Here is a 20,938-nt window from a genome sequence, read left to right on the forward strand (position 1 = left end):
CTGGACACCGGTTCTTCAAGTTGCAGGAGAGGGAGGAAGGGGGAGGGGAGAGAGGAGAGGGAGGGGAGGAGGGGAGGAGGAAAGGGAGGAGAGGACAAAACAAAAAAATGCCAAAGACGGACAGTTTTTTTAAAAAAAAGTCCCTCCTTCTTCCCATTCCGCTCTCCCCCACCGCGGAGATGGGAAAAGCAGAGAAGGTTAACTCGTGGCTTGAATGGACGAACCCTCCTGTCGCGAGTCTTTCTCAGATCCCGGTTCTGACCCGAGAGGATTCGGACCAAAGCCGCCCGGCGGGGCTTCCTTTCTCCCACCCACGTGTCACAGCCTTGTCTTCCTGAAATTGATTTCCAGTTCTTCAATCTGGACGCAGATCCTTCGTCGGACGTACGTAGTGTGCGTGTTTCCCTTCAGTCTTTTCCTTCCCTTTCCATTTCTTAATGATGTTTTATAATGAGTTTTTTTATGGGAAGTTTTAAATTTTGATAAGGCCAATGTATCCTTTTGATGTCAGTTTGCTCCTTTTAATGTATTTTATGCTATGCTTTCCTCCCTAAGAAATATTTGCCTACTACAAGGTCATAAGTGATTTTTCTATTTTATAGCTTTAGCCTTACCTCCACTTGTATTAATTTTTGAGTATGGTATGAGATAGGGGTGAGGTTAATCTTTTCCCCCACGCGCTGCAGCTCAGAGAATGCTTGGGAAGAGAAAGTAGTCCGGCACCAAACCCAGACCCATTCAGATACCAAGTTGCAAAGAAGCTTGCAAAAGAGATTGAGAGAAGGTCTGTAGTTTATCCAGTTGTTCCAGGATTATTTGTTTTAAAGACTTCCTCAACTGATTGGCCTAGGCATCATTGTAGAAAATTAATTGATCGCGCGCGCGCGCGCGCGCGCGCGCGCGCGCGCGTGTGTGTGTGTGTGTGTGTGTCTGCTTCTGGACTCCGTCCTGCCCCGTTGATCTGTTTATCTACATGCAATGCCCAAACCACATGGTCTTCATTATTGCGGCTTAGTAGGAAATCTTTTGATCAGGTGGTACTAGTCCTTCACCTTTGGTCTTCTCTAGACTCACCGTGAGAGGTCTGTGTGAAGCTGAGAGTCTCTTCTGGTGAGGGCGCCATAGAACAGGCATTTTCACGTGCCCCCGGAGCTCGCGCCCTGGGATAAGGTCAGGCTGCACCCGCGCCAGCCCACAAACCTCCAGAGAAGGTGAGAAGCCCCACAGGGTCCCGCTTCCAGGGGGAGTGTGTGTGGCACAAACCAGGGACCCTCAGAATGCAATGTTTCTACATTCCTCGGAACTGTTTATCCTCATTCGAATTCAAGTGTTTTCTAGGATATAGCGCATAACCGGTAAATGAAAGTCACAGGTGGGCGGACCACAAATTTATCAGCCCTCCTGGTCCTGAGAAGTGCTTTGCGATCTTTGATCTGGTAGACCGCTGAGCTTCTGGAGAACCAAGTTCAGGTGAAAACGGCACAGGTTGTGAAACGCAGAACTCACAGGGGCGTGTTTACCAGGAGAGCACCGTCCCCTGGCTCAGGGACAGCACATTCTAGTACAGAGGGGGCCGAATTAGAAAGAAAATACAACAAGGTAATTTCAGGTGGTGCTTGTGGCTGGGAAGCACGTAAAACAGGTGATGTGACAGGGAGTGACTGGGACACAGAGGCAGTCAGGAAAGGCCTCCTGGAGGTGACATTGGAGTGGAGCCTGAATGTTAAGAAGGAGTCAGTCATTTCAAGGTCATTGAAGGGAACCACCTCCTGGCAGAGGGAACAGCAAATGCGAGGACTTGAAGTAGGGATCAGCTTTCGACCTGAAGTAAACGAGGAGGCCGAGTGGTTGGCCTGCAGTGTGGGGAGTAGTGGGAGTTGAGTGCTGAGAAGAGTCAAAAGCCAAAGGCCGAAGGGCCTCGTAGCCCCGGGGGAAGAATTCCAGCCTTATTCTAGTTCTAATGGGAAGCGCGCGGAGGCTTTTAAGCAGAGGTGACCTGATCTACCTTTTGCAAGAATCATCGTGGTTTGTAGGTAAGGGATAGTAGGGGCCTCGTATGGGCCAAGGACACCAGGAAGGGAGAGTACCTCAGAATTCTCCTTCCTTCCCTAATACAGACCCACACAGACAGTACTGCTGTTCGCCCGGCAGTCTCAGAGTCTCAGCCAAGTGAACTGAGGTGGCCCAGCCTGGTGCGCGGGCCGCCGCAGACCGGTGCCCAGAGGGAACGAGGATCTCAGCACACGGGCAGCTCAGCCTGGTGCCGCACTCACCACTGGGGGAGCTCTGAGAATGCTCGAGGAGGGAGCCGGGCACCAAAGCCAGGTCCATTCAGACGGCAGGTTGAGAAGACGTTTGCAGAAGAGAGTGCGAGCAGCTGCATCCGGCAAAGCACGGGAAGCGCTGACGTTAGACCTGGTTCTTTCATCCCCTACGGGCACCGGGCACCGAGCACCCTCCATGTGTCAGGCCTCGGAGCTCGTGTAAACATACACGCTAGGCCTCAGCTTGGGGCTGTCCCCACAGGGAGGACCCGGTGAACGGAGCTGGGGTTAGGGGGGTCAGCGGGGACAGTCAGGACTCAGGGTTCAGAGTCCAGACAGGCGAGCAGGGACTTCCTCACAGGACTGCGGGCTTGTGGCTTCTCTTGCCAACTCCAAACCTTGTCCTGACTGGTCTCCCCCTGCCCTCCCCAGCTCCCCAGCGGCACTTGCCTCCCTGACTCGCTACTTCCTGTTCCCAAGGCCGTGCTCAGAGTGAGCCAAGGCTCAGCAGACACCCCTGAGGGTGGGCGCGCCTCCCCAGAGCCTGGGGCTCCCCTCTCGTGAAGGCTGGACCAGGGCCCTAGACCCCCAGGGCGGGAAGCTGAGGTGTGGAACTGTGGGAAATGGCGGTGAGGGAAGGGCTGGGAAGGAGATTAAGAGCCGGAGACAGAAGCACAAAGATTAAATGGCAGGGGAGAAACCGAAAAGGTCTCAGAGACAGAGAAGGCAGCGAGGAGAGACAGGGAGAGTCTGAAGAGAGGGAAACTGAGGCAGAGACGGAGGAGGAAAGGCAGAAACCGGCCGCTGGGGAGCTAGCCGGGGCAGACAAGCTAGAGAGGAGGCGAAGAGGGACACTGACTGAGAGACAGGACACCACGGACATAGACTGCAGCACAGAAATAAACAGGGGGACAGAATGACCCACAGACAGATGGAAATGAGGATATTCAGAGAAACAGGAGACCGGCTGGGAGACAGACAGAGACAGAGACCAGGAGAAAGCAAGAGCCCGAGGAAGAGGGGACAGTGAGAAGCAGGAACAGGGCCTGAATGGGGAGGGAGGGGCTCAGCAGGGCACCCAGCCCAGGAGCCAAGCGGAATTTGAGCTGTAGCACATTTGACATCTGACTTAAAATACCAATATTCCTTGGGGCGCCCGGCTCGGCTCAAGTCATGACCTCCTGGTGGTGAGGTTGGCCCCAGGGTCCAGCTCCGAGCTGACGAGCTGAGGTGAAGCCTGCTTGGGCTTCTCTGTCCCGCTCTCTGCCCCTCCCCCGCCCCAGAGAGAAGACGGCTGAGCGAGAACCAGGAAGCGAGGTCTCCCCAGACACCTGATTTTCCGGTGCCCTGATGTCACGCTTCCCAGCGTCCAGAACCGCGTGAGATAAATATCTGTCGTTTCTAAGCCACCCAATCCACAGGGTTCTGTTATCGAAGCCCGAACAGACCACGATGGAAGCTGACTCCCTGTCCCTTTGGGACCCGAAGAACCTACCAAGGTGGCTGTGCTTTTGAAAGGAGGACAAAAAATAAGTCAGTGGGAGATCGTTCCCGAATTATGTTACACAAAGAGGCTTTACGTTAAGATACTTTACACAATAAAAGAGATAGCCACAAAACAATTAATAAAATGCTCCCTACAAAAGAAAAGAAGATACCAAGATGCACGACAAGAATACTCCTCCACTTATCCTGCCATCCACTCTCAGGAGTGAGAGGTCTGCAGCCACGAGTGTGTGTGCAGATCAGAAGCTGAAGCCCGATTCCTGGCAATTCCCTCTTTCCAAACAAGCTCCGTTCTCCCATCCAGAGGACACGTCCGGGAAGGAGGTGGCCTCGCAGGGAGTGGCGAGGGTCCGGGCCCTTAGTCCCCACCCCTGGCCTGGCTCCGCTGTGCCGGCCCGAGCCAGGTCTGCAGCTGCTGGGAGATGCTCTGGGGAGGGGACAATTCTGGAAGTCAGACTCCGGCAGTGGAGGGCAGGGGCAGGCAAATTAATGCGCAAATGAATGCGACTAACCCAGCCCGGCGGCCCTCTTACCTGGCGCCCCCGGCGGAGGCTGGGGGAGTCTGACGGCCTCTCGGGGGCCATGTCCATGCAGTGGGAGGCTCCGGGGATGAGAAGGGCCGACGCCGACGGTCCCGAGGCTTGTGTTACGCTTAGCGCGTGCCAGGGGTCTGTGTCCCCTGGAAAGAAAGGAAGGATGGCATGCCGCGCCGGGGTTAGGTGCCCACCCGGGGCTCAGGTGCTGAGGGGCGCTCACCATTAACGAACAGCACCTGGGTGGCCCCCGGGGTCTGGCCGCCGTAGTAGGAGTTGGTCTGGGTCACGGCCTGGGCTACGGAGGAGGTGGAGAGCCCAAACACCTGCTGGCAGAGCTCTAGCTGGGAGGGCAGTGCTGGGACCTGGGAGAAGGGGCAGCTGGGGTCCTCACAGGTGACATCTGTGGGGGGAGACATCTGTAAGTGTGGGGCATACAGCCTTTAATCGTCACCATAGAGTCTCCCCTGGTGATGACCCAAGCAGCCCCATACCCTCCCTCCGGTGAGCTCACAATCCTGTCAAAGAGACCCCACCCACCCACCCACCCACAGTGACAGCCCAGACTGGTCATGGCTGGGAGGGAAAAAGACCAGGGGTGGGAGGAATCCCAGTTGGCAAGAGAGGCTCCAAGACAGGAACCTGCCAGGGATAAAACCTTCAGGAGTGAGGAAGACAGAAAAGAAAAAGCAGCCTGAACAGGGGAAAGAGCAGGCGCACAGGTCCAGAGAGACAAGGGAGCGTAGGAACTTAAAGCACAAATTGGTCCACGTCTCCCTTGCTTAAAATCCTTACCTCCCCAGTGCCCCCGGGCTAAATCTAACTCCCTTAGCCTCACATTCAGCCATTCCTTTCTTCACCAGGCATGGAGCACCTATTGTATGCTCACATACGTGGTGACCGGTATTGGGAACGCAAGACGGTCCCAGGCTCTGTTGTCACAGGGCTCGCAGTGCGCAGGGGGAGATGGGCAACCGGGTCTGTAGGATGAGATTGCCAAGTGCTCATGAGAAAAAACACAGAGCAGTTGAGGGGGGTGGTAGGGGAGGCCAGGAGGCGGACCTCTCTCCAGCAATCAGGTAAGGCTTCCTGAGGAGGGGGCATCTTGTATTGAGACTTGAAGATGAGTAAACTGTGTGACGAGAGGAAGATGAGTAATCCAAGCAAAGTCAACAGTATGTGCAAAGTTCCTGAGGTGTTAGGAAAACTGGTGTATTTGAGGGTCGAAATGTGTAGTCTTGTAGAAGTAACAATAATTACTACTTAGGGAGAACTCACTGTATACCAGTGTTATTCTTAGCATGTTACAGATATTACCTCCTTTAATCCTGGAAACAACCTTATGAGAGGCACTACTGTTATTCCCATTTTTCAGACGTGGAAACTAAGGCACAGAGAGAGAGCTTAGGTTATTTGCCCAAGATCACATAGCTATGGAATAGAGCTGGAATTTGAACGCTTTGCTTTCAACCATATCTTCATTGCCTGCAGGAGATGGGAAAGGGTTTGAACTTAACTCTGGAGTAGGGGACCCAGATTAGCAAACAAAATTACAGGATGTCCAGTTAAATTTGAATTTCAGGTAACAAATACTTTTTTTTAGTATGTCTCCTGCAATATTTGGGACACACACTAAAAAAAAAAAAGTTTTCTCAAATTCACATGTAACTGGGCGTCCCGCATTGTATGTGGCAACCCTGCCCAAGGGTCACTGAGAAGCCATGGGAGGAAGGACAAGGTCATATTTAGAAAAAGCTCTCTCGGTGAGGAAGTTGGATTGTAGGGGTGAAAGGAAGGCCTGGAGACCAGAGAGGAGGTGGGGTCAGGGATCCAGGCAGGAGCGGATGGGGGCCTCTACCAGGGTGGCAGAGCTGGGAATAGAAAGGGGGTTGGGGTGAACTGGAGGGCTGTCCAGGATGAAGAGTGGGCAGGACTCAGTGGCTGACAGGCTATGGGACAAAGGGAAGGAGGCACGTAAAATGTGCTAGGGTTTCTAGGCCAGTGACTAGGGAGAGACTGGGGCCACTCCTGGGACAGGGACACATATCACTCATGTGAGGACTGTGTGCGTGAGGGATTCTGGCACACTCTAGTACAGCTATGTACCGTCCAGCCCCACACCTATGGGTAAAACCAGGCCCAGCAGTGTGGCCAGGGTCCTATGGAAATGGAAACAAGTCCAGACCACGTGTGAGACAGCCTGTCTGGGCACAGTGCAGAATGTACGTTTCAGGGGTGAGGGGTGGGCGGGTCACTCACAGAAGCCGAACTCAGTACAAGTCTGGTACAACCACTGGCGGTCACCCACACCGGACACTTGGGACTCTGTGACCTTCAGCTGTGCCACTGTCTCTGCTCGGGAAAAGCTTAGACACCTCTGGCCCAGGCTGTGCATGACGACCTAGGGGACAATACACACCACACACACACACACACACACACACACACACACACACACACACATATTACTCCTGTCCCTGGGAGTCAGGGCCCAGGGCCTGAAAGCATACACAGGTCCCTACAAGTCAAAGGTCAGAGGTCGGAAGAGCTACAGAGTTCTCCTGGGAGTCGGGGGTCAGGGCGAGTGGGTGCCTGGGTCCCTGTGGGTTGGAGGTGAAGGCACTAGGTGACTGTGAGACCCTGGGCGTGTGACCATCTCTTGGAACAGCTGTTTCTAGCCGTGGATCCCGAGGCTGGAATCTCGGTCTCTAGGGACGCTATGTCCCCAGGGCTTCTTTCTTCCGGCAACGCTACCGGAGCACCTGCTGTGCGCTAGACTCCGCTGCAGGCCCGGGAGTGGACCGAACAGGAAGCGCAAAATAGGGACCGGTCGTAGTCGCTAACACCTGCAGAGTGCGCGCTTCCCCTGACCGCCTTCTCCGCACCTCCCCCGGCCCTGAGGCGTCACCCCCGCTTCACAGACCGGGAGACCAAGGTCAGAAGGGGTCACGCCCACCGCAGGACACGCGGCGGAGCAGGCGCCCCGCCGGCGGACTCTCCCAGGCCGCTCACCTGCACTGCCCGCCGGAGCCCGCGGTAGGGCGCGGAGTGGCTGCGGTTGCCCCCGCCTTGCAGGAGGAGCCCGCACAGCCGCCGCACGCTCAGCGGCGCTCCCGCCTGCGCGTCGTACTGCGCGGCGCCCCCCACCAGGGCCTGCAGCGCCCCCAGCAGCTCCGCCCGGTCCTCCGCGCGACCCAGTGGCGCGCAGGCGCCCAGCTCCGCTCGCAGCGCCGCGCGAGCCGCCCCGCCCGCGAGCAGCCGCCGCTCCACGTCCGCGAAGGCTGCGGCCGCCGCCGCCCGGCACTGCGGGGAGCGAGGGGCCGCATTGGCGAGGACTCGGGGTCCTGGGCCTCGCCTTCACCGCCCCAGGACCGCGAGTCCTTCCCCCCAGCGCCCCACTTCCTCAGAGGTCCCGCCCGAGGCCCCGCCCCCTGACCGTGCTCCCCCCGACCACCTCCCCGGGCCCCGCCCCTGGAGGAGCCTCGCCCTTCTGATAGGGCTGTCCCCTTAGGCCCCGCCCCACGCCCAGCCTCGCTCTCCTGATAGGGTCGTCACCCCGGGCCCCGCCCCACGCTGAGACTCGCCCATTTATGAGGTGGCCCCGCCCCGCTCTGAGTCTCGCCCTTCTGATAGGGTCGTTCCCCCTTGGTCCCGCCCCCCGCAGAGCCTCGCCCTCCTGATAGGGTCGACCCCGCCGGGCCCCGCCCCATCCCACGTCCCCAAATCCGCCCACCTTCCCGGTCTCGGTCCTCTCTCAGACCCGGCCACCTTGCCAGCTTCCCCGGTTTTCTCTGCGCCCCCTTCCAAGTTCTCCCGTCCCCATACCCCCGCGGACTGGCCCCATGTGCTACCTCCGGGGAGCCGCCGACGGCCGCGCTCGTCAGGCTTCGGGACACCACCTGTGGAGGGAGCGCGGGAGGAGGTTTCAGGGAACTCCCTGCACCAAGGACCTCCCCCCCCCAACCCGAACCCGCCGCCCGCCGCCCTCACCTCGTTGTACTCGGAAAAATCCAGCACGGCCCGCACCGGAGCAGAGGAGGCGACGGAGGCGAAGATGAGGTGGGGGAACTGAGGGAGGACAGCCGTCGTCAGCCTGGGGGGCCCAGGTCCTGGGACCCCGCCCCAGCCGCCGCCGTGTCACCGCCCGCACTGCAGTCGCGGGCAAATCCTTCCCCTCTACACATGGACCCTGGAGACGACAGCTTGCGGAAAGCCCTTTGGCGGGGGGCAGGAGTGTGTGGGGGGCGCCTGGGGGGCGGGGGTGCCCTTGCCGCCTGAGACCGGGACCCACCCCAGCCCGCCCGGAGAGTCCCGGGGACCTTGAGCCGGGCCCAGGCGGCCAGAGAGCCGGCGTAGGAGCCTCCAAAGCAGATCCAGGGGCTGGAGGAGGAGACGTTGAAGAGGCGGCCGAGTGCGAGGCGGGCAGAGGCCACGTCAGCCAGCCTAGGGGCAGCGGGGAGGTCGGTGGGCCCTCCTCGCCGGGAATCCCCGCCGGGAATCCCCGAGGATGCACCCCCCCGCCTCTGCACGGGTGGGGGTCCAGAGACCCGAATGGGGCGGTGTGTGTGTGTGGGGGGTGTCTGGCCAGAAGCCAGGGCTCTTGTCACGGGTGTGTGTGAGCCTGATCTCCGCAAGTGTGCACCTGGGCCAGAGGACCCCCCCCCCCCACCGCCGCCAAGCCTCCACCCTCCTCACTGTGGGCTATAGGGGGGAGGAAGGGTCTCCCAGACAGCGCGTGCAGAAACCTGGGGGATACCGGGAGGGCCGGGGGCGCTGGAGGAAGAGGAGACACCGTCAGAAAGGGACATGTTGCCCTGTGGCTACATCCTCTTTTCTAGGTGTTTCCGTGTCTGCCCGGACTTTCCGAAGCAGGCTGCAGTTAGTGCCTTCCTAGGGCACCGAGAACCCCGTACAGCTTGTGAAAATGTGGGGAGACAGAGAAGCGTGGAGGCACAGAGACAGAGGTGGAGATAGAGATGACGGAGGCGAGAGTGAGACCGAGAAAGGCCAAGACTGACACAGCCGGAGACCAGGAGAGGTAAGTCCTGGGGCCGACGGCAAAGCAGGTGGGACGCACTGGGGTCTGGGAAGAGCGTCTAGGGAAGGAGGTGAGGGAGACAGCCATACAAATACGGGGGGGGGGGCGCTCCCCGCAGAGAGAAAAAGGCTCAAGGCAGCAATGTGCCTGTAAGCCTTCAGAGCAGCAAGGACGCGGGCGTCGCTGGAGCCCAGTGAGTGTGCGGAAGTGGGGGCCAGAGAAGTAACGGGGACCCAGAGCCCAGAGCCAGTAGGACCTCGTGGCCCCTGTGAAGATTTTGACTTGACTGTGAGGCAGATGGGAGACCCTGGGAGATGTGAGCTGGGAGAGGGTGGTCTGGTCTGTGCTCTAACAGTCACTGTAGCTTCGTGTGTACAGTACGCTGACGGGCTCAAGGGCAGAAACCGAAAACCAGTGGGGAGGCTGTGTCATCCAGATGCTGCTGGTCTGGACCGGGAGGCTGCAGCGACACAGGAAGAGATGAAAATGTGGCCGGAGAGAAAGAGAGGGAGGGTCAGGGACCCAGAGACAGAGAGAGAATAAGACACTGAAAGAGCGAAGGAAACGTGGACCAGAGACCCGGAGGTCGACCTTGGGCAGTGGCGGAGAGCCACACAGATGCAGAGGTGCCCGGATACAGATGGCCTCAGCGCCATGACCCCGAACACTCCCCCACCCTCACTCACGCGTGGCGGCTGGACAGGAAGCGGAGCTGGGCCACGTCCAGGCCCCCGGCAGGTATACTCAGGCCATAAAATCTGTGCTCCAGGCCTATCACGAGGGCCCCCCAGGCTGGGGCCAGGGCTGCGGGGTGCCCTGCGAAGAGTGTCCGGTTGGGGTGATGAGGGAGCGCGGGGCCACCTGAGGGCAGAGTGCAGCCTCCGGGCACCCCCACCCTCAAGGTGGGATCTGTGTGATAGTCTCTGGACACTCCAGGCTACCCCAAAACAGGAAAGGATAAAAAACCAAACGGTTGAACTGATAAGAGTCTCCACCAGTTTAGGAGGAAAAGGCAACCCCATCCGTAGCCTGCAGTCCGGGAAGTCCCTACTGTCTTATGTTAATGCTTTGCCAGAGGGAGAAACAACCCTAGCTTGACCATAGCTGGGCCTCCAATAAGTCTTGAGCTTGTGAAAGTCTCTTTGGAAACTTCCCTTTTGACTTTACCTCCCCCAAGTCCATGGCGTACAACCAGCCCTTCCACACGACCCCAGTACAGCTCTCCCCGCCCACGGGTCCTGTCCCCGTGCTTCAATAAAGTCACCTTTTTGCACCAAAGACGTCTTCAACAATTCTGTCCTGGCCGTGGGTTCCGGACCCCGCGAACCTCACCATCACCCCAAAACTTCATCAGGGGGTTACAGCCCTCCCGCCTCACCGCACGACAACATGGGGCGCCCTTCCCGGCCCCCGCCAGCTTCCCAGCCCTGCCTCTTACCTCTCGTCACTGAGCCAGGCCTCAGGCTGCCCTCGCCCCCCAGATGCAGGAACACGGGTCCATGCCGGCTGGCCCAGTGTTGGTCATTCACCCAGTACCGCTGAGAGGTGGGGTGGAGAAGAAGATGAGGATTGAGAGTTCTGACCTGTTCTTTATTCCTAGTTCGCTGTGGTCTCTCTCCCTTATGGGTCTTCCTTTATATACTTAGTAGTGTGTGAACTCGGCTTGTGTAGTTACGTTCCTTTCTCTCCTGTTAGTCTCGTCAGCTAGAATGCAAGGTCTGTAGGAGCAGATAGTTCATCGACGTTTTTACCCTTGCGTCCCCAGGGTCCAGGACACTGGCCGGCGGCGGGGGCCCTGGCTGTACATGGAAACGCTAAGCCGAGGATAAGTGACGGGTGCAGACCAATTTGGAAGCGGGGCCTGGGGGAGCTGCCCTGCACACACTGTGCACACAGGAGGTGTGAAAAGTGGGGCAAGTGTTCATCCACCAGATCCCTTCCAGTTCCTCTCGTGAGGTAGGTCTGCTTCCAAAGCTGGTCCCCATTTCTGCTACGTATTGAGCCCTACGTGTTGGTGGTGGATTTGCTGTTCAATCTGAAGGACAGGGAGGAGGGGGTCAAAGACGGCGCCTGAGGGACAAGGGAAGTGGAGGCTGAAGAAAGAAAGGGGGGCCCGGGGATCAAGGGCACACTAAGGACCGGAGGGGCTGACCGGAGGCCACAGGGGCACGGGCAGCGGGCACAGGATGAGCCCGTGGGGCCCAGAGACGCAGAGACTGAGGGTAGATAGAGCTGGGGCAGAAAGCATCAGCCCCCCCCACCCCCGCCCCCGCCCCGGCCTCACCTGCAGGAAAGATCGCTGGTCGGATGTGTTGAAGGGGTCCAGTGGCTGCTCCAGCCAGCCTTGTTTTGGGGGGACCAATGCATTTGGGCCGAAACCCAGGCCCGGGCCGGAGCCCTCCTGAAACCGCTCAATGTGCTCAGCCAGGCGCCTGAGGAGGGGGGCTGTGGGACACAGACGGGGAGGGAGTCAGCCAGGCCCCCCGCAGGAGCCCCTGCCTGACCCGCGGCCTCTTCCTACCCGGAGCCGAGGACCCCCAGAGGGAGAGCAGGAGCAGAGGGCCCAGCCGTGGGGGGCCAGGCCTGCCGGCCATGCTGTCCGCTCCTCCGCGCTCTGTTCCCCCCCCCCCGCTCACTCAGGACCTTTATCGTGTTCTGGGGCTGGACTTTGAGGTTGTGGCCTTTCAGTGGGAGCTCGGGTTTCTTTCCAGATGCCTCTCCGGGGACAGGCGTCTGTGAGACCCAGTCCAGCGGGGCAGGGACGCCAGTCTGTACGCGGGGCCTGTGGGTGTGGTGCCTGAATATCCAGTTTCCCTCTGTCCCGTGACTTTCCATCCAGCCGTCCCCCAGGCTCCCCCTCTCTATGCCTTAGTGTGCGTTCTGGCCTCTAGTGTCTGGGTCTCCACGCAGGGACCTCGCCCTGCCCCCTCCCTCAGCCCCTTGGTCGCCCCGCTGCCCCGCCTTGCCCTCTCTTTGTTCCTCCGTCCCTCACCCGCTGCCTTGCCCTCTCTTTGTTCCTCCGTCCCTCACCCGCTGTCGTCTTCTCTACTCGAGTGACTCTCTGTCCAGGTCTCACCCTGTCTGCTTCCTAGTCTCCCCATCTGTCTTATCACCTTATCACTGCCCCCCAGTCTCACCTCTCTTAAAAAAGCCTCCTTTGGAGAAGAAGAAGGATTTCCTTTAGTTTTAAAGAGACACAAGCACGTCAACACCCTTTTTACCCTTTTAAGTAAAAAGGAGGTCTGGCCAGGTGGCTGGTTGGCTCAGGCGGGCAGAATGTGGCGCCGACAGCCCGACGTCGTGGGTTTGATCCCCAAACGGTCCAGGAAAGGCATCCGTTCTTGGGCTGGAAACAGCCTCTCCAACATAAAATTGAGACTAAAGTTGACTTTACTTCCTAATCCTCAGCAGAGACACCTACCTTCTTTGTCCCCCTTTCCAAGGGGGGTGGTGGGGGGAAAAAAAACAGCAACTTGAGAAAAAGTGGCTTAAAGCCTTGAGACGGAAATTTCAGGGAAGAGAACCAGGGCACAAAGCCAGGGGTTGGTGCTGGAGAGACGTGTGACCATCCGAGCGCCCGCGTCCTTGTCCCTTTCTGCGTGGCCCTTCTGTGCTTCATGTACCTGATTGTGCCCGCCTCTCTGCGCTGCCTCTCAACACTGTTGAAGTTGATATTTCTTATTGTTAAAAAATCAAGTTAGACACAGCGCGTACTTTCCTTTTTAAAAAGCTGCCAGTTTGCTTCCACCAGAATTTCCTTCCATGGAAACAGGTTTTGTTTTGCTTTGTTTTGTTCTCTGGATCTCTAAGACCAACAACAGTTTTGAACATACAGCAGGCATTCGGTAGATATTCGTGGAGTGAATGTATGAAACTTTTCCATCAGAGTGTGTCGGTACTTTGCCGAATCTGGTTAACACACGGTACAAAGGAACCGAGGCCTACCCAAGTCGCTGCTTATGACAAAACCGTACGGTTGGGAAGGCCACGCCGCCGCATCCGACACCCAAGAATATCAGCAATGGAAAATGAATCAAAAATGTAATCCCAGCAAAAAATGAAATTGAGCTGTTTGAGATTCGATGAAGGGGCTTTCTCAAAGGAGGGTGAAACCACCACCCACTACTTGAAACACAGAGCCAGAACTCATTTGGGGAGGGAGCTGGGTTGGTAAGGCACCGGCCCCTGAGAGAGCTGAGGGGTGGATGGTGTTTTGGGGGAAGGGGCTCAGGGAAGCGAGGACGCTGGGGCTGAGCGGGTTGACGCGATCTGTGATCTGTGGAAGCGTGAGTGTTTGGGAGAGACTGGTTGATGGCGCTCAGGGGCCTGTTTGTTGGAGCGAACCCGTGTCTGACTGGCTGACCTTCAGAAGGCAGGGGTTGACAGTGATTCATTGCCTTGAAAACAGTTATCGCCGATAGACTGAGTTGGTGGCTGCTGGCCTGGCTGCAGAATAATCAGTCTCTGTTTTTTGGAAGTTTGTTTATTTATTTTGGGAGAATGAGAGTGTGTGCCTGCGTGAGTAGGGGAGGGGCAGAGAGGGAGGGAGAGAAAGAGAACCCCAACCAGGCTGGGCACTGTTCGCGCACAGCCTGACAGGGGGCTCGAACTCACAAACAGTGAAATCATGACCTGAGCGGCAATCGAGAGTCACGTGCTTAACTGAGCACCCCCCCCCCCACCCCGCCCACCAGGGGCCCCGGATCAGTCTTTTTCTAAGTCTGTGATAAGTTTATGTTCTCAACATTTACTTCGACCTAATAGCAAAATTTCTTCTTCCTTCCTCCCTCCCTTCCCTCCTTCCTGTCCCATCTGTTTGTTTATTTTAATATCCAAGTAGTGTATAATAAAAACGATTTTTTCTCTGAGCCACTCAATCCATCTTGGACACAGTGACGAGATGACTAGCAGAGGCGGAGTTAAGGACCCCATGAGGCATGGGGGGGCTTAGGACTGCTGTAAGTGGCAGGGATGGTCATGATCGTGGCGTGGGTGGTGATGGAGTTAGAGTGACAAGCTGGGATACGTGGAGCACGTAACCAGGTTAAAAAAAAAAGGCGACGTAATTTTGACCTTTTTGCATCAAATTAACTGGAAATAATTCGTTACTGTGGTGGGCTTATTGCATTAATAACCCCAACTCTTCTCCCCTCCCTTTATTCATGGCGTTCGTCGTGTGCCCTTGTCGTGCCTTCCCCCTTTCTTTTGGCCGAGCCCTGTGACCGATGTTGGCCAACGCAGTGTTAGCAAACTTGACAAAGAAGCTTCTTGAATATGCCCTTTACTCTTTCTGCTTGCTTGTTTTGGTTCCTGTTTTTTTGTTTCTTTTAAGTAGTCTTTATTTTTTAGAGCAGTTTTAGGGTCACAGCAAAATCGAGTGGGAGGTTCTCATAGACCCCCTACCCCACCACACACACAACCTCCTGCACTATCAATGTCCCGAATCAGAATGGCACATTTACTACAACGGCTGAACCTACAGTGACACGTTATTATCATCCAAAGTCCATAGTCTGCATTTGGACTCCCTCTTGTTGGGCATTCTGTAGCTTTTGGCAAATATGTGATGTATGTCTACCATTGTAGTAGCATACCGAATAGTTTCACTGCCCTAAAAATCCTCTGTGCTCTGCCTGTTCCTCCCTCCATCCCTCCTAATCCTGACAACCTCTGATCTTTTTACTGTCTCTCTAGTTTTGCCTTTTGCAAATATCACAGAGTTGAATCATGTAGGGTGTGGCCTTTCCAGACTGGCTTCTTTCATTTAGCAATATGTGTTTAAGGTCCCTATATAGCTTTTCATGGCTCAAGGGCTCATTTCTTTTCAGTGCTGTATAATATTCCATCGTGTGGCTATACCATGGGCTACTTGTCTACTCACCTCCTGGAGAACATCCTGTTTCCAAAGGTTGGCAATTATGCATAAAGTTTTCAACTGATTTGGGTAAATACCAAGGAATGTGGTTGCTGGATTGCTTGGTTGGTAAGAGGATGTTTAATTTTGCCAGAAACTGCCAAACTGTCTTCCAAAGTGGTTGCATTCCCACCAGCAACGTTGTGAGAGTTCCCGTTGCCCCACACCCTCCCCAGCATTTGGTGTCGTCCGTGTTTTGGATTTTGGCCATCCCAACAGGTGCGTGGTGGTGTCTCATTGTTGTTTTTATTTGCATTGCCATGACGACATGTAATGTTGACCATCTTTCATATGCTTATTTTTTTCTCCTGTGTTATCTGCTAGGAGTTTTATAGTTTTGTGTTTTACACTCAAGTCTATGATTCTTTCTTCTTCTTTTTTGCGTGTGGACATGTAATTGTTCCGGCACTATTTGTTGAAAAGGCTGTCTTTTATCCATTGTATTGTTTTTGCTTCTTTGTCAAGGATCAACAGATTAAATTTGTGTGGGTCTGTTTCTGTATGCTTTATTCTGTTTATTCTTATCCATTTATCTGTTCTTTTGCCAATAACACAATGTCTTGATTATTGTGATTTTATCGTACTTCTTGAAGTCAGGTAGTGTCAGTCCTCCAACTTTATCCTTCTCTTTCAATATTGTGTTGACAATTCTGGGTCTTTCGCTTCTCCATATAAACTTTAGAATCAACTTGTTGATATCCCAAAACAATTTGCTGGGGGTTTGATTGGGGTTGTGTTGAATCTATAGATCAAGCTGGGAAAAACTAACATCTTGTCAGTGTTAAGTCTTTCTATCCATGAACATAGAATATCTAGTTTTTTGATTTATTTCATCAAAGTTTTATAGTTTTTTTTTTTTTTCCTTGAGAGAGAGAGAGAGAGAGAGAGAGAGAGAAAGAGAATATGAACAAGTCAGGGGGTAGAGGGAGAAGGAGAGACAGAATCTCAAGCAGGTTCCATGCCCAGCACAGAGCCTGACACAGAGCCTGATGCAGAGCTTCATCCCACAACCCTGGGATCATAACCTGAACTGAAATCAAGACTCGGGCATGTAACTAACTGAGCCACCCAGGCGCTTTTGTACTTTTCTTCACGTATAGACTTTGTACACATTTTGTTAGAATTGCACCTAAGTATTTTATTTTGAGGGTGTAAATGTAAATCACATTGTATTTTTAATTTCAAATTCCAAATTTTCATTGCTAGTATGTAGGAAAATGATTGACTTTCGTATATTAACCTTGTATCCTACAACCTTGCTATAATTGCTTTTTAGTTCCAGGAGGGATTTGTTTAGTATTTTTTCCTGGTTGTTTTTGCCTTGAGAACTTGCCTGGGTTTAGCATGCTGGAGACTATGAGATGTGTGGAGATTGTCTGATTGTTTATTGTTCACCAGATATGTGAGTCAATCCAGCTGGGACCTTAAACAGTCTACTCAGTCCTGACCTATATTAGTTAACCACAGGCTAGTGAGATAAATAGATTCTAATTATTTTAAGCTACTGAATTTGGATAGTTTGTTAAGCGGTAGATTTGTGGCAGTAGATAAGTGTTGTGTACATTAAAATAGCATTCATTTTACTCCGGCAGAATTAGCCTCCTTGGTATTCCTTAAATACACAAGGTAAATTCCGTATCAGGCTCCCTGTGGGCACTCTATCCTCTGTCTGGAATCAATTTACCTAGACAGCCCCATGGATCATTTATTTTCTTCCTTCAGATTTTTTGCCCATATGTCACCAATAATCCATTTAGAATTTGAAAATAAAAATTCACCCCCAATGTGCTTCTCTCAATTTTTTTCCTTAGCATTTATTGTCACATTGTATTGCATTTTATATGTAACTTTGCTTTTAAAAAATTTCTGTAATCCTGCTGCTAGAAAGGGAAAAGATTTCTATTTTGTTTGTAGGTGTTATCCCGGTAACGAATAGTGTATGACACAGTATATGCGTTCAATACATATCGATTGAATGAATGAGTGATTAAGTTCTTTGTTTAAAGAAAAGAGGACATAGGCTTGAAGAGAGGGGGTGGGGAAAACCTCACCTTAACTCCTTCCATCGCCTTTCCCTCCTTTTAATATCTAGGGGCTAGATGAAGTGGAAATTACCTAAAGAGGATTTTAGGGTAAGATCACATATACTCTAGCTGGAAGGGTCTCTTAATTTAGCAAGATCTGTTGAGGGTCTAGATTAATCATCTTGATGTCATTCAAGGGCAGTAGTTCATTGACCTCTATGCTGGCAAATAGGGATTAATGTGAATCAGTAAATCAATGTAATTTTCTCTTTGAATCTATTATGTCTGTGGCATTATTTTTGCTCCTTCCAGTTCTAATTCCTCCCCCCTAAAAAATCCATCTAAATACGTGACCTATCTAAATACGTGAATCATTTTGGGGCAGAGATTTTTATGGAGGATCAGGTGATAGGTCCCCTCACAGGTCACGGGCCAGCCCACGGATTGGCTGCCTTTGAGAGCTCTGACCTGGAAGTTGAGCATCAGCATTACATGTGACAAAACGTGGCCGTCCTCCAAGACCATGTAGCACTTTTGTGATTGCGGGCTAATGGTGGAGCGGTACCTATCCGATGAGACTGAAGACGTGGCCAGCTAGTGAATTGCTAGTAAATTACTCCGAGGTGGACATCTCATGGTTCCTTCAACTATTTTAAATGTTAGCATAGTTCCAGAACCAGTCTTCATACATCTTTGTCCTGAAAAGGGAAAATAACAGAGAAGAGAAAGATGGAATCAAAATCTACTTGTGACCTGTTGCTATTATCGAACTCTGGAAAATTCTTCAGTCTCCTCAGGGAAAGGAATTTTTTTGTACTGTCAAAATTTTTTTGTACTCCTGTGTTTATACATACACACACACACACACACAATGGAGTATCACTCAGCCATCAGAAAGAATGAAATCTTGCCATTTGCAATGATGGGGATGGAACTAGAGTGTATTATGCTAAGTGAAATAAGTCAGTCAGGGAAAGATGAATATCATATGATTTCACTCATACGCAGAATTTGAGAAACATAGCAGATGAACACAGGGGAAGGGAGGGACAAATAAGAAAAACAGAGAGGGAAACAAACCATAAGAGACTTTTAAATACAGAGAACAACCTGAGGGCTGCTGGAGGGGAAGTGGGTGGGGGGTGCGCTAAGCGGGCAGGGGGCATTAAGGAGGGCACTTGCTGGGATGAGCACTGGGTGTTGTATGTAAGTGAAGGATCACTAAATTGGTCTGAAAGCAATAGAAGATACAAGTTAGCATGTCTAAAACCGAACTCCCAAGTTTTCCCTATCCACGCTGCTCCGTCCCGACGCCCCTATTTCAGTTAAGGGCAAGCCCGTCCTTCCAGTTCTGCAAAAAACTTCAGGGTCATCGCCGATTCTGTTTTTTCTCACTCTTCCCATCCATTTCCTCAGGGATTTCTCTCGCTCTACCTTTAAAGTATAGACCGTAACGACTTTCCAGCAACCCCACAGCCACCATGCTGTCCAAGCCACAGTTAGCTCTGATGAGCCGCCTGATGACAGGGGCTCGTAGTCTCCCATTCTCTTCTGCATGCAGAATATTCTCCACAGATCTGGCAGAGGCGTCCTTCTAAACACTTACGTCGTGTAGAGTCATTTCAGTGCTTCAAACCCGGCGCCTTCCTATTTTATCCGAGTGAAGGCCGACGTCCTTAAACAGCGGGCTAACAAGGCCGCCCTTGACCTGTCCGCTCCTTGCTGCCCCCTCTCCGCCTCCTGGAAGTCCTCTCCGCCGGGCGCCCTGCTGCGGTTGCAGGGGACTTCTTGATCCCCCCCTTGCGTGGACGAGCCACGCTCCCCTCCCAGGCCTGTCCCCTCCGGTTTCTGCCCCAGGCGGATGCAGACGCCCTTCGCGCTGGACAGCCTCCCTCCCCTTCCCGCTGCAGCCCCGCAGAATCTTCCCCCACCCGGGTGGTGAGGATTCAACAGTGTCTGGTTGAGCAAGGAGAGGAAGCGGGGCTCAGCTCTGGGCTTGTTTCTAATATAATTCTTGTAATTAAAAGTTCTGGGCTGCAAAGAGAGCACAAAGATTTGAGACTGGGTGGAAATGTGAGTAAATTTAGGTAGACGATTTCTGGAACAGAACTTGGGGAAAAAAAAAAAAAAAAAAGCAAACCCGCTGTTTCCGCCCGGTTTCGAACCGGGGACCTTTCGCGTGTTAGGCGAACGTGATAACCACTACACTACGGAAACCCGCTGGCTCATGAGCTTTACTTTCCTGAATTAGTTAAATTTAACCTTAAATTTAGCCTTCCCTGGAGGCTGTACTCTGGGTGGAGGCAAATGTTTTCCACTCCACGCTTTCCAGTTCTTTGACCCCACAACGTCTGCACTGGATAATTCGGGGCCAGGCCGGTGTTACCCCAGGGCCCAGCTACTCTGCAGACACCTGGCGGGGAAATCCTGGGCCGACTCCTGGGGGTGTCCTCATCTGCCGTTGGCTCCTGCCTCTGACCTTGTCAGACGCTCTGACCTTCACCTCTCCACGACTGAACAGTGTCCTGTAGGAGCCGGAGCCGGCTGGCGAGAGGACGCTCGTCCCGGCCACAGGTGGCGTCCACGTGGCCAGCACACCCGCGGCTGTGTCTGAACCGCTGGGCATTGCATTGCAGCCATCGGTCCGGGACAGGGTGGCCTCGCTTCCGCCGACCACCTAGGAGAGACAGGTACCAGACGTCGTCTCTGTTGCCAAAGGGGCAAACAGCCCCACGGACTCCTTGCTCTGTGGAGCCGAGGGGCCTGGAGAACTGAGATCCCATCAGACACGACATCCACCTGAGCGCTTTTCCTTCGCGCTGGAGGCCTGTCGGGATCCTGGCGGTGAGCTTTGTTAGACACCCGCTTTAAACACTCCTGAATGAGACACTTTACCCAGGTTTGAAAACAAAAGACAGGGCAGGGTTCGTGCAAAGACGTACAACAAGAAACACATCGCCTGGATGGGCTTGGGAGAGTGTAAACACGAGGCAGAAAAAATTTATCCGTGGACTAATCAGCAGCGAGCTAATATGTAGATCTATTTCTCCCACTATGGATTTATTATGGTTTCGTGCATATATTGGCAGTTTCCTCATGCATAATTAGCTCAGCTTTGTGAACCATATCCAGCGGTTTTTACCGAGCCTGAGGAATGTTAATAAAAAGTTCTCCTAAGTATGGTTATGGCTTTCATCAAAGAAAGACATATTTAATCAGCTTAGAACTGAAATGTAAGTTCCCCAAGGAAAAGGATGTTTTGTCTCTTGTACCCACCGCTTTATTCCGAACTGTTCAACAACGCCTGGCTGGTAATAGGGGTTCAATTGATGTTCCTTGAATGAGTGAATGGATGATGGATGAATTAATGAATGATTAAGCAGGACCAAGTAAAAATCAAGAATGGAATTTCGGACCTCTAAGCCTAACTTTTCTCCCAGTGTATTCTAAAGAATGGGCCTTTCACACACATGCCAGATGAGATGCTTTTCAAGTTCCTCACTTGGCTTGTGATTAGACCGTCCTTGGACCTGTTAGCTGTAACCAATTTTTTTTTTTTTTTGTCAGCTTTCTGCTCTTTCTTGCATTTGTGCCTGTTTTCAGCAATGACCTCGTGTCCTAATGTAGTGGCTGTTACCTGTACTTTGCCTGAAGAAGCC

At 53.5% G+C, this 20,938-nt stretch overlaps 1 protein-coding gene, 1 long non-coding RNA gene and 1 other non-coding gene across 3 annotated transcripts; 1 reads left to right on the forward strand and 2 right to left on the reverse strand.

The window, feature by feature from the left end:
- Positions 1-970: 970 nt before the first annotated feature.
- On the forward strand, positions 971-3,921 carry LOC123609535. Its single transcript, XR_006717808.1, has 2 exons — positions 971-1,211; positions 3,548-3,921. It is a non-coding gene; the product is annotated as an uncharacterized LOC123609535 (long non-coding RNA).
- Positions 3,821-12,315, reverse strand: PRSS16 (serine protease 16). Its single transcript, XM_045500601.1, has 12 exons — positions 11,863-12,315; positions 11,626-11,786; positions 10,780-10,879; positions 10,028-10,157; positions 8,623-8,746; positions 8,294-8,371; positions 8,155-8,202; positions 7,316-7,606; positions 6,563-6,704; positions 4,527-4,706; positions 4,304-4,449; positions 3,821-4,197 (listed from the first exon to the last, which is right to left on the reverse strand). Exons 1-12 carry the CDS (start codon positions 11,933-11,935, stop codon positions 4,129-4,131), a joined length of 1,542 nt encoding a protein of 513 aa, XP_045356557.1. The 5' UTR covers positions 11,936-12,315; the 3' UTR covers positions 3,821-4,128.
- Positions 12,316-19,423: 7,108 nt separating this feature from the next.
- Positions 19,424-19,496, reverse strand: TRNAV-AAC. Its single transcript has one exon. It is a non-coding gene; the product is annotated as a tRNA-Val (tRNA).
- Positions 19,497-20,938: the final 1,442 nt, after the last annotated feature.

This window comes from Leopardus geoffroyi, chromosome B2 (genome assembly GCF_018350155.1).
Source record: "Leopardus geoffroyi isolate Oge1 chromosome B2, O.geoffroyi_Oge1_pat1.0, whole genome shotgun sequence".
Taxonomy (NCBI): domain Eukaryota; kingdom Metazoa; phylum Chordata; class Mammalia; order Carnivora; family Felidae; genus Leopardus; species Leopardus geoffroyi.